At 40.4% G+C, this 17241-nt stretch overlaps 1 protein-coding gene across 2 annotated transcripts in view; it reads left to right on the top strand.

Moving 5' to 3' along the window:
• Positions 1–6990: 6990 nt before the first annotated feature.
• Positions 6991–17241, top strand: part of LOC101676444 (inhibitor of carbonic anhydrase) — a 44482-nt gene continuing 34231 nt past the window's right edge. The window contains exon 1 of one of the 2 annotated variants that reach the window (XM_045088895.1): positions 6991–7217. In XM_045088895.1, the coding sequence (XP_044944830.1) occupies positions 7175–7217 (43 nt within the window). In that variant the 5' untranslated portion in view covers positions 6991–7174. The remainder of the gene's footprint in view (positions 7218–17241) is intronic. The other variant, XM_045088894.1, reaches the window with a different exon arrangement.

Genomic DNA, 17241 nt, shown 5'->3' with positions numbered 1-17241 from the left:
CAAAGTTATGAATGAATGAAGGAAGAGCTGAAACAGTTATAAATGAGCACCATAACCCATGAAACTCATTAATCCAGTAGTAATATACTAGAATCTTAAAAAATAAATGTTAGAAACTAGTAGCTAACATAATTCTCACTTGTGCCTCTTTCATGAAGAAGTAACTTATGTACGAATTGTGCTCTTGTGGAGTACATCTAGAAGATGTGAATAAAGCACCATAAAACATTTATTTAAGGGCATTAGAGACTTAGAGGTGCCAAATTAATAGAAAAGGGAGAGGATAATAGACATAACCTTAAAACCAAACATAAAGGGATATTAAAATGAGGGTAATATTGAAGACTAATTTCTCTCATAAAAAAAAAGATGAGATAGATTCAAAATATCCTAAACAAATATCCTAAGAAAAATATTTAAAATTCAAGTTCAGCTATATATTAAAAGCATTATATGTAACAACAAAGTGGAGATTATTCCAGGAATGTAATAGTGGATTAACATTTAGAAGTCAGAGTAGATCACCATGTCGACAGAAAAAGGAGGAGAAATCATATGATTATCTCCATAGGTACAGAAAAAAAACCTGATAAAAATTCAGCTTTCATTCATGATTTAAAGAAAAAAAAATAGGCAAACCAGGAAGGAAGGGAGCTTCTTTAATCTGATAAATAATATCTAAAACGAAACAAAACTCTAGCAAACATTTTACCCAGTGATGAATTATTGAAAACTTTCCTCCTCTATCAGTACTTCTATATAGTGATGTACTGGAAGTCCCAGTCAGTGCAGTAAATCAAGAAAAAGAAATAAAATTATAAGAACTGAAAAAGAAGAAACAAAAACATGATTCACGAAGGCACAAGGATGTACACAGAAAATCCAAAAGAACTTATTATAACTAATAATGTAATTTAGTAAGATCATTAAATTCAAGGTTGGTATACAAAAACCAATTGTTTTTTTCATATACTAGCAACAAGCAAGTGGTAAATAAACTAAAATCATGACCCCATTTATAATAGTACCAAAAACCAGTTGCTATCTAGGAACAAATCTAGTAAGGATGTTCAAGACCCCTAAACTGAACACTACAAAATATTATCAAGAGAAGAACTAGTAAAGAAGGCCTAAATAAATGCAGAGATATACCATGTTCATGAATTGCAAGGGTCAATATTGTGGCGATGTCAAATCCCTCCAAACTGATCTGTTTTTTTGGATAGTTCCAATCAAGTATCTGCAGGGTTGGGTTGTTTTTTTTTTTTTTCCCCTGGAAATTGACATGTCAGTTCTAAAATTTATATGGTACGGCAAAAGCCAAAATAGTAAACAACAAACAAACCCAAGTCTCTCTTGAAGATGAAAGAAACCAAGGACTTATGTCATGAGTTTGCAAGACTTAAAGCTATAGAAATTGAGACAGTGAGATATAAATGGAAGGCTTGATATACTGATCAGTAGAACAGAATGGAGAGTCCTGAAACATATGTATAACTGCCTGATTTTGAACAAAGTTTATATTAAAGTACAGTAAGGGAAGAATCATCTTTCAAGATATGGTGCTAGGTCCATTGGATATATACATGGGAGAAAAATGAATATAGGCTCCTATCTCACACCATTCACAAACATCAATTCTAAAATCTCCTAGGCCATGTGGCTGAGCTTTGTCTTCTATGACATTATGCTAGCTCACCAAGTTATTTAGTTTATAACTATAGTTATATAGTACAAATTAAAGGGCTTATATATCATTTGTTAAATTCAAGGAGACATGGGTGCCTGGGTGGCTCAGTTGGTTAAGCATCTGCTGTCAGCTGAGGTCATGATCCCAGGGTCCTGGCATCAAGTCCAGCATCCAGCTCCTTCCTCAGTGGGGAGCCTAATCCTCCCTTTGCCTGCAGCTCCCCTTGCTTGTGCTCTCTTTGACAAATAAATAAAATCTTTAAAAAAATAAAAAATAAAATTCAAGGAGACTTAATGAGTGAATATTAAGGGGGGAATAAAAGTCAGTAAAACAAGTCACCTGCTTCTTTTAACCCAATTTCTCTTTAAACTGACTGGAAAATAATCTGTCTATGTATTTTTTAAAAAATCATTTCCAGGTGGATTCTAGATCTAAATGTAAGGGGTATGTAAAATCTATGAAGCTTTCAGAAGGAAACAGAACATTTTCATGAACTTGGTACTGGCAAGGATTTTTTAAACAGTATGTAAAAAGTGCTAAACATAAAGGAATATGTTGAAATTTCTATCAGAAATATTTAAATTTGTGTTTACCAAGAGACACTATTAAGAGAGTGAAAGGTATGCCACAAAATGGGAGAAAATATTTGAAATATATCCAACAAAGTTTTCATAGCTATAATATATAAAAAACTCCTACAACTCAATAAAAAAATAAGCAAACAATCCAATAGAAAAATGGGCACATCCCAAAGGAAGTTATCTAACTTGCCAATAAACATGAAAATGTATTCAGCTTTATTATTTATCAGGGTAATTAATATTAAAACTATGATGAACTTCATCATGTACTCCAGAATAGCTAAAATTTAAATAAGATTTAAATTTATAAATTTTATTTCATTCCAAACTGAATATTAACAAGGACATGGGGCAACTGGAACTTTCATACACTGTTGGATGTAGAAGAGTGGAAATTGTACAACCACATTAAAAAACTGGCACTTATTAAAGCAGAATATCGGTGTACCCTGGAATGTAGCAACTGCATTCTGTTACTATATCAATAGAAATGCATACACATCTTCAGCAACAGACAAATACAGTATTACTTCGTAATAGCCTTAAATTGAAAAAAAAAAAGCAACAACCAAATTTCCATTGATACTCAATGATATGTTCACCATTGGAATACCACCGAGCAATGAGAACTATAATAAAGGCATGCCTCATTTTATTGCACTTTGCTTTAAATTGTGTTTCACAGTGACACACAGTTTTACTGTGTGTCATATTTCACAAGGGGAGGTTTGTGGTAACCCTACGTCGAACAAGGCAGTGGGTGCCCTTTTCTCCAACAGCATTTGCTTGCAGTGTGTCTTTGTGTCTCCTTTTGGTAATTCCCACAATATTTCAAACTTTATTATCATATTTGTGACAGTCATCCGGAATCTATGATTATGACTCACTGAAAGTATAGATGATGGACAGCATTTTCAAGCAATGAAGTGTTTTTAATGAAGGTATGTACATTTTGATAGACATAATCTCATTTCATGCTTAACAGACTACAGAATACTGTAAACATCACTTTCATATGCTCTGGGAAACCACAAATTCATTTAAATCTCTTCATTGTGATATTTATTGCGGTAGTATTTTTTTTTTAAATATTTTATTTATTTGCCAGAGAGAGAGAATACACAGAAGCAGGCAGAGAGGCAGGCAGAGGCAGCGAGAGAAGCAGGCTCCCTGCTGAGCAAGGAGCCCGATGCAGGGCTTGATCCCAGGACCCCAGGATCATGACCTGAGCTGAAGGCAGCGGCCCAACCAACTGAGCCACCCAGGCGTCCCTTATTGCGGTAGTATTTAACCAAATCTGCCTCAGGATATATATGAAACAGCAGAGCTGACAAATGTGAGCACAAATGTGATGGTGCTCAAAAACAGAATAACAATGACCATTGGTCATTGGTGGCTATAAGGCAGGGGTGGAGGGGTCTTGTAGGGTACTGGTAATATTCCCTTTTTCTATTTGAATACTGGCCATATGGGCTGCTCACTTACGATTTATACACTATGTGTATGTTCAAGTTCAATAAAAGGTCTGCATTAAAACTATATAAATTCTTGGGGTGCCTGGGTGGCTCAGTGGGTTAAGCCTCTGCCTTCAGCTCAGGTCATGATCGAACCCTGCACTGGGCTCTGCGCTCAGTGGTGAGCCTGCTTCCCCCCCCCCCTCTCTCTCTGCCTGCCTCTCTGTCTACTTGTGATCTCTGTCTGTCAAATAAATAAAATCTTTTTTTTAAAAACTATATAAATTCCTTTTCTTCTAGATTAGACAAAGGAAGAGACTCTTATTCTCATTTTCAGAAATTCTAAAGGTCAAAGAATTCCTTGACTCCAAGGAGAAGTAGCTGAGACCCCTCTTAGAACCTCTGCCCTCTCATGTCTTCAGCATGGGGTGGATGTAGCAGGCTTTCAGGTCTTGTATGCCATTATCACAGCAGGTACCGAGGAAGGGTTTACCTCTTAGCAGTCTCTAGGGCAAATCTTATGCCAGGGACATCCTGATGAGCATCTCAGCAAAGTGAGAACTTGTTCATCATTTTCTTTGGGTTGCTCTTCAGCAGGGATCACTGGTCCAGAGATTGCTGTAATCTCTGCCCAGAAAGATGTAGTTATTTCCAGCTCAAGAGCAGATAGGCTGTGGTTAGCAGGGATGTTGACTGCCTCTCTGGAAAGCACAGTCCCTGTGTAACTGAGGCTCATATGCTTTCTCAGTGGGCTCCAGCTGGTCTTTGCTCCAACGTCCAGAGGGTCACCAGATGTGAGGGGTCCTCTCCTCACTCCACCCTGTCCCTAGTCATCTGGTACACAGAGAGAGACAGTGTATGTCCCTTAAATTGAAAACTTAACTCAGTTGGCTAGAGGTGGTGTGAAGAGGTAGAGGAATTAGGACAAACTCCCACTGGGTTGTCCAAAGATGGTGAAGTCTGTAAGGTACAGAAGGAAGAGGGTAAGCTGTTTGAGGTGTGTGTGTGTGTGTGTGTGTATGTGTGTCTGCATGCATACACGCATACCCATGTGCATGTGTATTAGAGAGAAAAGAGCCCAGGTTTGTATATCATGATCTCATGCCCTTGACCTTGTGAATTCTGTGATTTACAATCTTTTCTAACTCCTTCAGGACTATCTCTGGCCTCAGTGAAGGCAGGGTCAGTCTCTGCCGAAGGGAAGAATTTGTTATAATCTTGAATGGGACTGAAACAAACAATATTTACTTAGCAAAGATTCATCCTTTGCACACAAGACGAGGATGCAGAATAAATAGTTACGATGGGTTCAAAAAATATAGCGCAGTCTTACATTCTTAAGGTCCTGTTCCAAGGATGCTTTATTAGACAAGCCTTGGTTTATAGTTTGAATAGTTGTATTGCCAATCCCTAAACTTAATTTGATAAAAGCCTATTTAAAATATATTTAGTGCTAAAGAATTGAACTAATACTTTATACAAGAGGCACCCACACAGCCAATATGCATATAGAAAGATGCTCAGCCTCATTAGCCATTAGAGAAACTCAAAATTAGAGTGTAAAACCAGTAACATTCTTACCAAAACAGAATGTGGAGCAACCAAACTCTCATATTCTTTCTTTTTTTTTTTTTTTAAAGATTATATTTGTTTATTTGACAGAAAGAGATCACAATTAGAGATGCAGGCAGAGAGAGAGAGAGGGAAGCAGGCTCCCTGCTGAACAGAGAGCCCGATGCAGGACTCGATCCCAGGACCCTGAGATCATGACCTGAGTTGCTGGCAGAGGCTTAACCCACTGAGCCACCCAGGTACCCAAGCTCTCATATTCTTAAGTTGGGAGTGCAAATTGGTTCAACCACTTTGCAAAACTGTTTGGTAGTACATATTAGACATAATTCTACTTTATGACCAAGCGATTACTCTTCCCAGGAAATATCCTACAAAATGCATACCTACATGAACTAAAAGACATGGGCTAGAATGTTCATAGCAGCACTCACTGGCTCTTTATAAGAGCACAAACTAGAAACTACTATCACCAAAAAGAAAGATAAAGAATGGGATAATATGCAACACAGAGAACACATGAAGGACAGCTATACACAACAACAATGAGTAATCTTACAAATAAAAACTTAAATGAAAGAAGCCAGACACAAAATTGTATATATTATATGGTTCCATATCTATAATGTTAAAAAATCAACAACATTTGTCTATGTTGTTAGAAGTCAGGATAACATATATCTTTGCAGGGGAATGGGAAGCCACTGAAAGAAGGCACCAGGGGACCATCCCAGCTCTGTTCATGTTTTTTTGTTTTGTTTTGTTTTTTAAGATTTTATTCATTTATTTATTTGACAGAGAGAGAGAGAAAGAGTGAGAGCAGGAACACAAGCAAGGGAGTGGGAGAGGGAAAGCAGACTTCCCACGGAGCAGGGACCCCCATGTGGGGCTCCATCCCAGGACCCTGGGATCATGACCTGAGGGAAGGCAGAAGCTTAACGTCTGAGCCATCCAGGCCCCACCTCTGTTCGGTGATGTGGGTGGTGGTTATATGGATGTGTTCAACTGGCAATAATTCGTTGTACACTTACGATGTGTAAAGTTTTAGGTATGTTTATTATACTTCAGCAAAAGTTGTTAAAACTTGATCTAAATTTTCCCCAAGTGGAGCTCACAGACTTCAGGAGGACTGGGCTTTAGGCGGCAGGACCAAGCAGAAGCAGCCCTCTCAGGTTCAGTGTCTCACCTGACCTTAGCCTTCAGCAGAGGGTTGTACAGAACCGTGTCTTTTACAAGAGGGGCTTCCGGGAGGGACCTGGAGTGGGCTGCGGAGAAGCTTTCGAAGAAGAGTCTGATGATTCCTGAAAATTGTGCTGAAACTTTGTGCGTAAGTGTGCACATGCTTCCCTGGGGGAAGAGTCCCTAGGTTTCATCCTGTGGATCCCCATTCCTATGGAGTCCGTCTTTTCCAAACATCTAAGAGCTGCTTGGCTATATGATGGCCCAGGGGTCAAGGAACTGACGTTCTAGTCACTAAACTGGGAGTCGGGCGGATCACTTGCCTCTGGCCTCGGTTCGTCTCTGAGAAGGCCGACAGTGCAGCGGAGTCCGAGTTTGCTTCCACTCGCACCTCCGGCAGGCCGACCCCCTCCCGCGAGCAGAGGTGCAGCCTCGCGGCTCTTGGAGCTGGGCCGAGGGGGTGGCCGCGGGTCAGCGGGAGCGTAGCCCGAAGCTTGCCGCGCTCCAGCCCTGCGGAGGGCCCGGGCTGCAGGCGAGCGGCCCCTGGGAGGGGTCGGGGGGTGTGGCGAGGGTGATTTGCCCAAAAGGCTAACTCTTCGGAGTAGGCGGATCCGCCACCCTAACCCATACCCTCCGCAACACACTGCCGCCTACTTAGGCGCAGGGAGCCACGAGTCAGTGTCGCCTACCCGCAGCAGACTATGAGGCTCGCCATCTACGCCCTGCTGTGTGCAGGGACCCTGGGTGAGTGCGCTCTGGGAGCCCGGTGGGGTCTTGCTCTCCAAGACCCGGACTGGGTGCCAGTGGAGGGTCAGTCGTAGAGGGACCCCGCACAGCCTGGGTCTAAGGAGTCGGGAAGCAGCCCAGGGCCTGGCTGGTCCCAAGGTGCTTCTGCCCGGTGGTGCTCGCAGGCACCCAACAAACTTTTGTAGCCTAGGGCAGGGGCCCAAATCCGGCTTGCTTCCTGATGTACAGCTGGGGGAGCTAAGGATAGCTTTTTACATCTTGAAATGGTTGAAAGAAGCTAAAAAGAACAACAGTTTTGACACATGAAAATTATAAGAATTTAAAATTTCAGTATCTATAAAGAAAATTTTATTGGAACACAATCATGCTCATTCAGATGAAGTATTACCTGTGGTTGCTTTCTGGCTTCAAGGACAGAACTGAGTAGTTGCTACAGAGACCATATATCCCACAAAGCCTAAAATACTCACTAGCCCATTCCCGAAAAGATTTATGACACCTGGCCTGGAAGCTGTTGCTCCTGTTCACAGCCAAGGAAATAGGATCAGAGGAGAGAAGGGATTTTCCCCAGGGTTCATGACTATGTTATCATTAAGTAGGAGAGGGGCTTAGTGTTAGGTATTCTTGTCCTGTCAGGTATCTAACCAGGAGGGGTTTTTCTGCTTTGAACTGTTCAACATCTCCCATCCTTACCACACAAGGAAGAGGTAGAAGAACATATGGGAAAAGCAATCATCCTAGAATAGGATCCACCTGCCACTCAGTTCTGTGTGACTCTGGGCCATCCCTTGACCTCACTGAACTGGTTTCCTCCTTAGTTCAGTAGCAATTGCTTTTTCAAAACCAACACTGCAAAAGTAGAATGAGATAATGTACCTAATGATAGAGCTCTAGACACAGGTGAGTATCACTGATAAAAATCCTGCACATAAATGTAGGGCGCTCCTTCCTGTGTTGGATAGAAGGAGCCCAGGGCTCTCAGCGGGGTAACTGTAAGGAAGGTAGGTCGTGGTACACGGTCAATGGGCTCATGCATATGAACCCCCCCCCACCACCACCAAGGCTCAACAAGTGTTGGTTCTTTCTAGCCCTGGTTCCTCAGGCTCAGCCTCAGGCTGTTGTTGTTTGTTTGTTTTTAAAGATCTTATTCATCCATTTGACAGAGAGAGAAAAAGTGAGAGAGGGAACACATGCAGGGGGTAGTGGGAGAGGCGGTTTTAAATAACTTCCGGAGTGGTAAGGTGTCTTACCTGAGGAGAGGGGTAACCTGGGGACGGCAGGGGGGAGAACAAGGCAGGCAGGGCAAGGAGCGCGATGGCGTACCACTGCCACATGGGGCCACACAGCCAGATCTGCTGGGGCCGGGAAAGGCTGGAAAGGTAGTGGACCGCCGTGCTCCACCTACAGCCACCAGGAAATCCAGAGTGAAGGCCCTTGGTTGCTCCCCAGTTCCTCCTGGATAGGACGTGTGTTGTTTTTCTTCCTCTATCTCCTCTCCTGGCAATGTCAGGGCACTGAATGAAAGCTCATTTCCCAATCAGCTCTTTATTTACAAACCAGAGGCAAGAGCTGCCTACCTCTCCCCCATTCCCACACCGCCATGGTCCTTCCCACTGGGCACTGGATATGGATCAGGGTGGAGTCTAGGAAGTGCTTTCTTCAAAGCTCAGTGTTCTCTTCTGACAAAAGCTCTTCTGATGGCAAATGCCAGAAAGGCAACCAAACAGTTTAAAATTAAAAAGATCAGAAGAGGGGGCGTTGTTATTAGTAGACCTTGCAAGAGCCAAGAACTAAAGGTTCAGAACAGTCTGTATGTCCACTTTGGCCTCCCCCTTCTACCTCAGCCTTTCCGGAGCCTATGAGATTTCTCCACGCGGTGAGCACGTGGCCACCAGCAGCTTTTCCCTCCCAGGATCCATCTGAAATATCAACAGTGGGCCCTGAATGTCCTTTCTTGAAATTGTCACATGACTGACATGGAGTGTTATTGAATTGGCTTAGGCTAGCTGGCTTGTAGTCTCCTTTTCTCTTTCTTTTTTAAAATAATTTTTACTGGGGTGCCTGCGTGGCTCAGTCAGCTGAGCAGCTGCCTTTGGCTCAGGTCATGATCCCAGCGTCCTGTGATGGAGTCCCACATTGGGCTCCCTGCTCAGCAGGGAGCCTGCTTATCTCTCTCCCTCTGCCTGCCACTCTGCCTACTGGTGTTCTGTCTCTATCTCTCACTGTTAAGTATACATGTAGTTTAATGAATTTTGGTAACTCCACCTGCCCATGTTACTTCCACCATGATCAAGGTATAGAACATTTCCATCACTCCCAAAGTGTCCTCCTCCTCCTCATTCCCACTTTCTGCCATTATAGATAAGTTTTGCTGTTTCACATAAATGGAATCACCCAGTACATAGTCTATCATGACTGGCTTCACACAGCACAATTGTTTAGCGATTCATTCACATTGTTGCATGTTTCAAAGTTTGTTTCTCTTTATTGATTAGCCGTATTCCATTGTATGGCTTTACCACAGTTTGTCTACCTCTTCAGCTGTTGATGAACTTTTGGGGGATATTATGAATAAGGGTGCTTATGAACTTATTGTATAAATCTTTGGGTAGAGATGTTTTCATTTCTTGTTTTTTTGGTTGTTTTTGTTGTTTTGTTTTTAAGATTTTATTTATTTGTCAGAGAGAGCACAGAAGCAGGGGAAGTGGCAGGCAGAAAGAGAACCAGGCTTCTTGCTCAGGGACACGATCTGAGGACCCTAAGATCATGACCTGAGCCAAAGGCAGACAGATACTTCCCAGACTGAGCCACCCAGGCACCCCAGGTTTTCATTTCTTTTAGGCAAGTTTTTAGGAGTAATATTTCTGGGTCATATTTAACTAGTTAAGAAAATTCCAAATTTTGTTGAGTAGTCGTACCATTTTACTTTGCTGCCAGCAATGTAGGAGAATTTCAGTTCCTCTGCCTCCCACCAACGCTTGGTATTATCAGTGTTTTCACATTAACCATTTCTGCTGTGGTATTTCACCATGGTTTTACTTTACATTTCATTGATGAACAATGATGTTGAGTGTCTTTCTCTGTTCTTACTGGCCACTCATGTATTTTCTTTTATGAATTATGTGTTCCAATCTTGTCCCATTTTTAAAATTTGGTTATTTGGATTAATACTGAGTTAAAAGCCCTTTATATATTCTGGATACAAGTCCTTGGTCACATAGATGTATTGCAATTATTTTTTCCAAGTTTGTAGCTTAGCTTCTTTTCATTTTCTGAACACCATCCTATGAAGAATGAATGTTTTACATTTTGACCAAGTTCATTTACCAGATTTTTATGTTTTGGTTATTACATTCTATGTCCTCTCTAAAAATATAATTGGCTGCTCCAAAGTTGCAACATTTTGTTTTATTTTATTTTATTGTAGAAGTTTTTTTTAACATATAATGTATTATTTGCTTCAGGGGTACAGGTCTATGAATCATCAGTCTTACACAATTCATAGCACTCACCATAGCACATGCCCTCTCCAATGTGCAGCACCCAGCCACCCTATCCCTCCCACCCACCCCTCAGCAACCTTAAATTTGTTTTGTGAAATAAAGAGTCTCTTATGGTTTGTCTCCCTCCCCAGTCCCATCTTGTTTCATTTTTTCCCTCCCTACCCCCACGATCCCCCACCCTGCCTCTGAAATTTCTCATATCAGTGAAATCATATGACAATTGTCTTTCTCTGATTGACTTATTTTGCTTAGCATAATACCCTCTAGGTCCATCCATGTCATTGCAAATGGCAAGATTTCGTTTTTTTGATAGCTGCATAGTGTTGCATTGTGTATATATACCACATCTTCTTTATCCATTCATCTGTTGATGGACATCTAGGTTCTTTCCATAGTTTGACTATTGCGGACATTGCTGCTATAAACATTGAGGTACACATGCCAGATGACTACATTTGTTATAGCTTCAGCTTTTCTGTTTTGATCTATGATACATTTGTAGTTTTTGTGTATGGTTCAATTAAATGTTGAAATTCATTTTTCTCACATGAATATCTAGTTATTCCAGGACTTGTTTTTGTTTTTAAGATTTTGTTTATTTGACACAGAGAGAGCACAAGCGGGGGAGCATTGAGCAGAGGGAGAAGCAGGCTCCCCACTGAGCAGGAAGCCCGCCCGATGAGAGACTCTATCCCAGGACCGTGGGATCATGACCTGGGCTGAAGGCAGATGCTTACAGCCATCCAGGCATTCCCAGGACTTGTCTTCAAAAAGGATATTCTTTCTCCACTGAATTACCTTAGCAGCTTTGTTGGAAATCTGCTGACCCTATAAATGTGGGTTACTTTCTAGACTCTCTGTTCTCTGTTCTGTTCTGTTAAGCTGTATGTCTCTCCTTGTGCCAATATCACACTGTCTTGATTACAGTAGCTTTATAGTAACTCTAGAAATCAGGTGGAATGAGCCCTTCAACTCTATGGTACTACTTCAGGGTTGGTTTGGCCATTTAGATACTTTGTGTATACATACACATTTTTGAATTGGCTTGTCAATTACTATAGAAAGTGAGTTTAGTCTTGAAATATTTTTGAGGTTTCATTTAATATATAGATCATTTTGAGAAGTGTTAACCCACCACTCTCAGTTATTTTACCAGGAAAAATGGGTTATTTGGGAATAGCAGAAAATCATATTTCAGGGCATGTAAGCTGTGGCAAAACCGTAGGTAAGACTAGAGAACAAAAGACAGGAGATTTTGTTTTTGTTTGTTTGTTTGCTTGCTTTGTTTTGTTTTGTTTTAAAGAGAGAGAGAGAAAGAGGTAGTTGGGAGGTGCTATTATAAACAAGAAGACCATTGGAGAAAACCGGAAATTTTGAGCATAGTGGGTTTTCAGTGGCCAAGTTGTGACAGTCTCTTATCCGCTGGGCTGTTGCTTGGCATAGAGAAAATCTCTTCCTCCTGCTGAGGTAGTAAAGTATATGTTTCTTCCTGTTAGGAATGCAGGGTACCTCCCTTCCTGTTGGGGTTTGCAATTGACAAGGAATGGTAAGGTGTGAGAACTTCTGGTTCTGGGCTTCCTGCTTTATTTATTTACTTATTTTTAAAAAGATTTGATATATTTTAGAGACAGAGTGTGAAGGAGAGGAGAGGGGCAGAGCTGAACGCGGAACACTATGTGGAGCTTGATCTCAGGACCCTGAAGTCATGACCCTGAGCCAAAATAAAGTTAGATGCTTAACCAACTGAGCCACCCAGGCACTCCAGTTGGCAGGTTATTTTTATTTTAACACTTGGTTGGTATTATTCCTTTGTCTATGACTTGTCCACGCAAGTCACAGACAAAAAGCCTATGATATTTTTCTGACAAAAAGTCTGTGATATTTATTATCTTTGTTCCTCTGTACTTAATTTGTCTCTTTTATCTGGTTGCTCTAGAACTATGAGTTTGTAGTTTTCTTAACATTTCTTAACATTACCCAGAAAAACTCTGGGCAAATTGTTCTTCGTGTATTTTTTCAGGCCCCTTTCCCCTTTTCCCCTAGGATTGCATTTACATGTATGTTAGATCACTTGACATTGTGTGAAAAGTCACTTAGTCTCTTTTTATTGGTTTTTCAGTCTCTCTTTTTTTTCTCTCTCTGAGCTTCCTTTCAGAGAGTTTCAAATAATGTCTTTCAAGATTTCATTTATTTATTTGTACAATATATTGATTGAACAATTCCACACATCATCTAGTGCTCATCACCATAAGTGTACTCCCTAGTTCCCATTATTTATTTCATTCATCCCCCCACCCGTCTCCTCTGGTAACCAGCAGATTGTTCTCTACAATTAAGAGTCTGTTTCTCTCTCTCTCTCATTTTTTCCCCTTTGCATGTTTGTTTTCTTCCTTAAATTCCACATTCAAATGAAGTCATATGGTATTTATCTTTCTCTGACTGATTTATTTTGCTTAGCTTTATCCTCTAGCTCCATCCATGTCTTGCAAATGGCAAGATTTCATTCTGTTAAAGAGGTTAATTCCTTTTATGGCTGAATAATATTCTATTACCTATCTATTTATCTCATCTTATTTATCCATTTCTCTATCAGTGGACATTTGAGCTGCTTCCATATCTTGACTGTTGTAAGTAATGCTGCCTTAACTATAGGAGAGCATGTATCCCTTTGAATTAGTGTTCTTCTATTGTTTGGGTAGATACCCAGTGGTATGATTGCTGGATTGTAGGGTGGTTCTATTTCTAACTTTTTTCAGGAACCTCCAAACTGTTTTCCACAGTGGCTGCACCAGTTTGCATTCCTACCAACACTGCACAAGTGTCCTTTTTACTCCACATCCCGGCCAACACTCGTTGTTTCTTGTGTTTTTTATTTTAACCCTTCTGACAGGTGTGAGTTGGTATATCCTTGTAGTTTTGATTTGCATTTTGCTGCTGATGAGCGCTGTTGAACATCTTTTTCATGTTCGTTGACCATCTGGATGTCTGTTTGTGTCTACTGTCCTTTTTTTAAAAGATGTTATTTATTTATTTGACACACACACACACACAGAGAATGAGAACACAAGCAGGGGAAGTAAGAGAGGGAGAAGCAGCATCCCTCCTGAGCAGGGAGCTGGATGTGGGACCCAATCTCAGGACTCAGGGTTCATGACCCCAGCCGAAGGCAGAAGCTTAACCAACTGAGCCACCCAGGTGCCCCTTCTGCCCATTTTTCAATTGGATTGTTTGGTTTTGGGGTGTAGAGTTGTATAAGTTCTTTATAGATTTTGGATACTAACCCTTTATCAGATATGTCATTTGCAAGTATCTCCTCCCATTCCATAGGTTGCCTTTTAGTTTTGTTGATTGTTTCCTTCTCTGTGCAGAAGCTTTTTATTTTTATATAGTCTCAGTAGTTTTTTAAAAATTTTATTATTTTTTTAAATTTATTTTTTATTTTCAGCATAACAGTATTCATTATTTTTGCACCACACCCAGTGCTCCATGCAATCGGTGCCCTCTATAATACCCACCACCTGGTACCCCGACCTCCCACCCCCCACCCCTTCAAAACCCAAAGGGAGTTGGGGGAAATTGGAAGGGGAGGTGAACCATCAGTAGTTTATTTTTGCATTTGTTTCCCTTGCCTCAGAAGACGTATCTAGGAAGAAGTTGCTATGGCTGATGACAAAGTAGTTATTGCTTGTGTTCTCTTCTAGGATTTTTATGGTTTCAGGTCTCATGTTTAGGTCTTTAATCTATTTTGAATTTGTGTTTGTGTGTGGTGTGAGAAGGTGCTCCAGTTTCATTCGTCTGCATGTTGCTTTTCAGTTTTCCCATCACCATTTGTTAGAGAGAATATCTTTTGGGGCGCCTGGGTGGTTCAGTGGGTTAAAGCCTCTGCCTTCGGCTCAGGTCCTGATCCCAGGGTCCTGGGATTGAGCCCGTATTGGGCTCTCTGCTCAGCAGGGAGCCTGCTTCCTCCTCTCTCTCTCTGCCTGCTTGTGATCTCTGTCTGTCAAACAGATGGATAGCGTCTTTAAAAAAAAAAAAAAAAAGCATCTTTTCCCATTAGATATTCTTTCCTGCTTTGTCAAAGATTAATTGACCACATAATTATGGGTTTATTTCTATTCTGTTCCATTGATCCGTGTGTCCATTTTTGTGCCAATACCATACTATTTTGATTACTGCAACTTTGTGATATAACTTGAAGTCCAGAATTGTGATGCTTCCTGTTCTGCTTTTCTTTTTCAACATTGCTTTGGCTCCTGGGGGTCTTTTGTGGTTCCACACAAATTTTAGGATTATTTGTTCTAGTTCTGTGAAAAATGCTGTTGGTATTTTGAAAGGTATTGCATTAAATGTGTAGGTTACTTTGGGTAGTGCAGACATTTTAACAATATTTGTTTTTCCAATCCATGAGCATTCCATTTCTTTGTGTCATCTTCAATTTCTGTAATCAGTGTTTTATAGTTTTCAGAGTACAGATCTTTTACCTCTTTGGTTAGGTTTATTCCTAGGTATCTTATTATTTTGGGTGCAATTTAAATGGGATTGTTTCTTAACATCTCTTTCTGCTGCTTCATTATTGGTGTATAAAAATGGAACAGATTTCTGTACGTTGATTTCGTATCCTGTGACTTTACTGAATTTGTTTACCAGGTCTAGCAGTTTTTTGGTGGAAGCTTTAGGGTTTTCTATATATAGTATCATGTCATCTGCAAATAGTGACCGTTTTACTTCTTCCTTACCAATTTGGATGCTTTCTACTTCTTTTTGCTGTCTGACTGCTGTGGCTAGGACTTCCAGTTTTATGCTGAATAAAAGTCCTGAGAGTAGAAATCCTGGTCTTTTTCCTGACCTTAGTGAAAAAGCTCTGTTTTTCCTCATTAAGGATGAAGTTAGCTGTGGGTTTTTCATAAATGGTCTATATTATGTTGAGGCATATTCCTCTCAACCTACTTTGTTCAGGTTTTTTTTTTTTCTTGAGATTTTTATTTATTTGTTTGTCAGTGAGAGAGAGAGGTGGGAAGAAAGAACACAAGCAGGGGAGTGGCAGACAGAGGGAGAAGTAGGCTTTCTGTTGAGCAGGAGCCCAATGCAGGACTCAGTTCCAGGACTCTGGGATCATGGCCTGAGCCAAAGACAGATGCTTAACTGACTGAGACACCTAAGCCTCTGGTTGAGGATGTTTTGTTTTGTTTTATCATGAATGGGTGTTGTACTTTGTCAAATGCTTTTTCTGCATCTTTTGAAATGGTCATATAGTTTTTATCCTTTCGATTGTTGATATGATGTATCATTTCTCATAGCTTGATTTGCAAGTATTGCAGAACATTTGCACCCAGGAATAAATCCCACTTGATTGTGATGAATGATTGTTTGATGTGTTGTTGAATTCGGTTTGCTAGTATTTTATTCAGAACTTTTGCATTTATGTTCATTAGGGATATTGGTCTGTTCTAGGTACTATCTCTTCTTTAATTGTTTGGTAGAATTCATCTGTGAAGCCATCTGGTCCTGGATTTTTGTTTTGGGGGAGTTTTTTGATCACAAATTCAATTTCTTTGCCGGGTAACAGTCTGTTCAACTTTTCTGTTTCTTCCTGTTTCAGTTTTGGTAGTTATCTGTTTCTAGGAATTTATCCATTTCTTCTAGGTTGTCCAATTTGTTGGTATATAGTTTTTCTTTTCTTTTTCTAAAAAATATTTTATTTGTTTATTTGTCAGAGAAAGAGAGAGAGAGAGAGTACAAGCAGGGGGAGCAGCAGGCAGAGGGAGAAGCAGGCTCCCCACAGAGCAGGGAGCCCAACAAGGGACTAGGTCCCAGGACTCCAGGATCATGACCAGAGCCAAAGGCAGTAGTAGCCTAACCAACTGAGCCACCCAGGTGTCCCATAGTTTTTCACAAAATACTCTCTTATGATTGTATTTCTGCAGTGTTGGTTATTATTTTTCTCTCTAATCTGTGATTTTGTTTGAGTCCTTTCTCTTTTTTTCATGATAAGTCTGGCTAGAGGTTTATTAATTTTTTTGATTTTTCTTTCAAAGAAATACTTCCTGGTTTTATTGATCTGTTCTTTTTTTTTTTTTAAGTTTCTGTGTCATTTATTTCTGCTCTAGTCTTTATTATTTCCTAATACTCCAAATGTTTCTGTTCTGCACGGGCACATGGCCTCTGGAGTTCTGTTCTGTAGCTTGCTCTCCCTTCCCTGGGCTATGGAAAGCTTTTTCAGATAGGGTTGAGGGGCTCCATTTGCCATTTTTGAGTGTGATTCTAAGGTAGTTTGGCATTTCCTGTCCCATCTCTTTTCATATTTCCTACTTAGAGTTAAAAGGCAGTACAGATTTTGGAGTCCGTCAGACTTGGGTAGTTCAAATACACTGGACTTCATAAAAAACGAGGAGCTGCTACTGTTGTAACTTTATTCTTCTGTATTTTATTTAAAATAACTTTTGGCTCAAATACTACAGATTTGTAAAGAACATTTTACCTTTGTAATATTCTCTATGCTTATTACTATAGCTTAAAAT

The sequence above is a fragment of the Mustela putorius genome, unplaced genomic scaffold (genome assembly GCF_011764305.1).
Source record: "Mustela putorius furo isolate JIRA1106 unplaced genomic scaffold, ASM1176430v1.1 tig00003834_pilon_pilon_pilon, whole genome shotgun sequence".
Taxonomy (NCBI): domain Eukaryota; kingdom Metazoa; phylum Chordata; class Mammalia; order Carnivora; family Mustelidae; genus Mustela; species Mustela putorius.
Note: the sequence above shows the minus strand (reverse complement) of the source record. Positions and strands in the feature narration are given on the sequence as shown.